We start from the raw sequence: 5,473 nt of genomic DNA on the forward strand, positions 1-5,473 counted from the left end.
TTCTGGCAGAATTAGTCAGATACAATTGCTGGACAATCGGTTCAGAGAATATTTTGTGACTTAATCTGGGTGCACACTAGACTTCCAGTGCCGATATGAAAGTTGAGTATGAAGGCTGGCCTGGAAGAATGATGAAACTTCTGAAGATGCTTTGGGAGGTCACCCATCCATGAACAGCATTTTACTGTCAAAGGGAACTATGGTGAGCTCCAAAATTGATCTCATTTGAAAATTGGGACAAAGCACTGTTAACCTCCTTACTGCTGGTTATAGTGCTAGTTCAATTCTGGCAGACAAAGCTCTCTGAGAGCAAACATGGGCAGGTCAATCCATCTATGATCATGCTCAGTAATGTACGTCAAAATAGAGAAAACTGCTGCTGCACGTCATAAACACTCACTTAAAACAAAGGGATAAATGATGAGGAGCACTTACCACTCCTGCTATCAGCTGCTGGAAAAACCCATCAGCATCTGCCTCGGGCATCCCCACGTCAGGCTCTGTGGGAAGGCAGATCACATTAATCAAAGGCTGAACTTGGGATCAGTTCGCAAATTATTAATATTGTCTGAAATTATGTCATTTTACATCATGCTTAAATTTAATCTCAAATCCCAGGCCTCATTTCACTCAGGTGCCCAAGTAGATGGATTCTCCAACGTGCCAATTGTACCCTATGATCAAATACAAAACAGTTGTGAACATTGCAAAACTTCTGAATGATCCATTGAGTTAAATGCATCAGAAACAGAGCATGAGCCAAATGGCTCTTCATCCCTGCTTCCCCATGCAATAAGATCGTTATTGATCTGGTTTTGGCCTCTACACCACTTTCCAACTCTCTCTCTGCACCTGTAGATTTCCATGTAGTTCATATGCCTACAATATATTGCATATTCTATGGCTCTACCATAACTCTTAACGTGGAGAATTCCAAAGGATCACAACCTGCAGAAGAAATTCGTCTTCATCTCCTGATCAATGGGAAACCAACTACTCAAACTATATCCCATTTTCTCGATATCCTCACTTGGAGAAACATCGTCTCAGCATCTTGTCTGACAACACCCTCAGAATCTTGCTTCAGTAAGATCGCTTCTCATTGTTCCCTACACGCTCACCCCTCGCCCCCATATGTGAATCCCATGATTCAAGTATGTCCTTTATTAAAGACGAGATCTAAACTGTACACAGAACGCCAGGTGTTGTCTAACGAGCTCCCAATAAAGTTGCTACAAAATATCCTTACCCTTGTATTCCATAACCCTTACAATAAAGGCCAACATTCCATTGGCCTTTCTGCATATTTGTTTAACCTACACACCCTTTTTGTGTGCTAGAGATTGAGTTTGCACTGCAACATTCTCTAAACACCTCTCTATTTAACAATCAGGTTTGTCTTTCTTCTTTCCAGAGCAGGCAGGCAACTTCATATTTTGTTCTATATTATATTTCAAAGGCCACTTTCCTGCTCATCCACTTAACCTGTGCTCATCACGTTGCAGGCTCTTGTGTACTCTGCATCACCTGATAAGCCACTTATCTTTATATTTTCAACAAATTTGAGAACACACATCCGGACTCCTCAGATTACAACCAATGCATCCACTATCTCTGATGCCACTCATTTGTAAAGATACAAATTTGTCCTGTACTTTTTCACCGATAAAAATAAAAAAAATTCCTCTCCCTACAGACCTTTGCAATCTGTTATTACTTTCATTATTTAGAATCTGTACCTTCTCATTCCCAATTTTACAATCAGCCTCAAAAACCAACATTACTTTTGGCTTTTTGCTTGTATTTCTGTAAAAAACCCATCAATATTTTTAATAATTTTCTCATGTGTCCCACATTCTTTACAATTTTTGTGGCATACCTTGTAGTTTTAAACTTTCCCAGTCCTCTTGACTACCATCAATGAATTAATCCTCATTACAACGTATATTATTTCAAAGATATAGCATCCTAACTTCCTTGGGAATTCTCCAGAGATGGTGCACCCTTCTCGTGGGGCGTTTCTTCCTCCAGACTTTTGCTGTAAGTTAAGAAATACCTCCTTAAATGAGTGCTTGCACTGACATCAGACGCTAGAGAGGGCGGGCGGAACAGTTCGACAGGACTATCAGCTGAGAGGAGGAGTATTCATACAAACCAGGTCCGCCTCTCTCATTTGGTTGGTGAAATATCAGCTATTTTACACGATCAGCTATATTCCAAAAGAGCTTTCGCGACGAGGGAGAAAAAGACAACTTCTGTCAAAGATTGAGAGAAATTACACCAAACCTACTTCAAACGTTGGAGAGAAGTAGGATAAATCGGTGTCCTGTAGACAGTCGGTCTAACTTAATAGAGGGAAGACTAGCAGGATCCGAAAAGGTCCGGACAGTTGTGGGTATCGCTTCTCCGCTTTTTGGCTGCATCGTCGCACAGTGACAAAGGCAGAGTACAGCTTGCCGCTTGCGTTTTTCTCCGACCTCGGAAACTGCAGAAACATGGCCGGCAAAAACCCCAAGGTTTTTATGGACATCTCTATTCGGGATAAACCCCAGGGTCGCCTAGTGATGGAGCTAAGACCAGATATTGTCCCAAAGACTGCAGAAAACTTCCGTGCATTATGCACAGGCGAGAAGGGTTTCGGTTACAAAGGTTCAACGTTCCACAGAATCATTCCTGGCTTCATGTGCCAGGGTGGCGACTTCACAAAACATGACGGCACTGGAGGCAAGTCCATCTATGGGGAGAAGTTTAAAGATGAGAATTTTCAGCTGAAGCACACGGGGCCAGGCATCCTGTCCATGGCCAATGCTGGACCAAATACAAATGGTTCCCAGTTCTTCATATGCATCACAGGGAGCAGATGGTTGGATGGGAAACATGTTGTGTTTGGATCTGTGGTAGAAGGAATGGATGTGGTAAAGAAGATGGAGAGATGTGGCACCGTGAATGGAACACCAAAAGCCACGGTTAAAATCACTGAGTGTGGGCAGTTGACCTAAAGTATTTGAATTTGGAATTGTACTGTTTAAATAAAGTGTGATTGTTTGGAACTCCAAAAAAAAACACAAAAAAAAAAGTCCGGTGCTGCTGGCAGATCAGCTCGGTGAAAGACGCTCTTTGGTCGGCCCGAAACTTGATGATCTACCAGATGTCCAGTGTAGACAGGAAAACCTGGATCAGTGGTCGATGGACCGGACCGTGAACCGGAATACCGTCGTTATGGACCGGACGATGACAACATATTTTGGTCTTCTTCTATACAGGAACAGTACTGGATGTCAGTTTTTTCGAAAATTTCTAAAGCACTTAAAATTAATTTACAATTTAGCAAATTAACTGTGCTTTTTGGAATAATTCCTCAAAATATCCGTGATATCTCTATGTCTGACCATCATGTTATTGCATTTGTTACATTGATAGCTAGGAGGGCCATTTTGTTGAAGTGGAAGGATACATCAGCTCCCACTTTGTCGCAATGGTTCTCTCAAGTGATGCTATGTCTTAGTTTGGAGAAAATTAGAAGTCGAACCTTTGAACCTTTATTTGATTTTGAGAAAAGATGGGGTTCATTTGCTCGTTATTATCATTTGAGTTATTTGATAGATTTCCTCCATGATCTAATTGTAAATTTTTGGTATATATTTTTTTTCTTGCTGGCGGTTTGATGTTTATTTTTAGAGGCTTTTTGTATGACGCATGGCTCCGGGTTGTACACCTAATGGGGTTTTATCCCAGATTTTCTGCTTAGTAGTGTTTTTTTTAAATTATCAGCAACATTTTTCAATCTTTAAAATAATGTTTTTTTTTCCTCTAGACATTGTGTTGCTTAATTTGATGTACTCGTATTATTTTTGAATAATATAATAATAATAAAAAGATTTGAAAAGAAAAAAGAAAGGAACTGCTGAGATACAGTCGGCTAAGAGCCAAGTGCTGATAAATGGGACCCGTGTAGAATTGATGAAGTTCCTGTCTCTTTCTCCATTAATGTTTCCTCCTTACAACAAAACTAACCCTCTCACTGTGTCAGAATCAGTGATTGAATCCGGCCCCAAACACTGTGCTTTCAGCCCTGCACATTGTAACTTGAACCATCTCACTGAGGGTCTCATGGAGACACAACCCCTGCCCTCTGCACATGTGATCACATCTCCCCTGCTTCTGACATGTCAAATAACCTCAGAATGGTTTTCTGATTCAGTCTGAAGGTTATGGTACATTCAGCTCATCATCAGACCTGACAAACCATGTCTTCCCACAGCTGGTTCCACCTGTTGGTGTGTCCTCTTTCCTCCAGCTCCAGAGAAGCTGCATCTCCACACAAACTCCTCACTTGAGACGACTGTCTGTACCCGTGACACAGAAAATCACAACACTGTCACTCTCCTGATACCATCCGGGAAGCGGTACCGCAACATAAAAGCCAGGACCAACAGGCTCCGGGACAGCTTCTTCCACCAGGCTGTCAGACTGATGAACTCACGCTGATCTGAGTGTACACTATATTACATTGTCTATTTTATTTATTATAAATTACAATGATTACACGTTGCACATTTAGATGGAGACGTAACGTAAAGATTTTTACTCCTGATGGATGTAAGAAATTAAGACAATGCAATTCAATTCCTGATTCCGTATCTGAGCTGCTCGCCTCCGGATATCCTCCGTCAACGAGCTCCTTCCTCAGTCACCATCTGTGAGATTATAAAAAACAATTAAAATGATCTATCAGACAGCTGCTGTACCCCTCCACCCCTGTTAAAACTCTCTGCTCAGTCCCTTCCCTGTTCCCTTTCCCTTTCAGACTCCCGATGTGCCAGCAGATCCGAATTCACCGTGTGGACATTTCTACCCCACAGGAGGCTGTACAAACCCGTGTCCTTCTCTGATGCACAGCTCAGTGACCCCAATCCCTGTCTGCACTCGCAGCCCATGACGGTGACAGCTGTCCTAGACTCTGTAACTCACAATCTTGTAACACAGAATCTTGTTCACAGCAAGTTTAGACAGTCATTAATATGAAGAGAGAATTGTTGTTTCCTGAAAGGACAGGCGAGCGAAGCTGTCTGATCCAATTCACCAGATGGTCCGGTGTTTACAAGTTAATTTGTCCCGGGACCCACTCATAACCCCGACCCACACAGACAGACAGACAGACAGACAGACTGTCCCTTCGCCCCAAACACCCTGCAGAACCACAAGGAATTGATCCACGGCCCGGGCTCGATCGCAAAGTGAAAACCGGGGCTGAGGAGAGCCCGGAGACAAACACCCCGCTGCCCACTCCACCAACAACACGGCACAGCCGGACACATCTCACAACACCGGATCCGGTCCCGATGAAACCCGAATTTAATTTTGTTGTTCCAGATCGGACCCAACAAAAGGTGTTTTAAAACTGAAGCTCTCCCCTCACGTTACGTCACACAGCAGCCCCCCCCCCACACGACTGACGTCACCCATGGTCTCC

At 42.9% G+C, this 5,473-nt stretch overlaps 1 protein-coding gene across 1 annotated transcript; it reads left to right on the plus strand.

Annotated features, from left to right (window-relative positions):
- Positions 1-2,358: 2,358 nt before the first annotated feature.
- Positions 2,359-3,201, plus strand: LOC140207524 (uncharacterized). The gene has a single exon (XM_072276061.1). The coding sequence runs from the start codon at positions 2,496-2,498 to the stop codon at positions 2,997-2,999; it is 504 nt and encodes a 167-aa protein (XP_072132162.1). The 5' UTR covers positions 2,359-2,495; the 3' UTR covers positions 3,000-3,201.
- The last annotated feature ends 2,272 nt before the right edge of the window (positions 3,202-5,473 follow it).

This window comes from Mobula birostris, chromosome 13, assembly GCF_030028105.1.
Source record: "Mobula birostris isolate sMobBir1 chromosome 13, sMobBir1.hap1, whole genome shotgun sequence".
Classification (NCBI taxonomy): Eukaryota; Metazoa; Chordata; class Chondrichthyes; order Myliobatiformes; family Myliobatidae; genus Mobula; species Mobula birostris.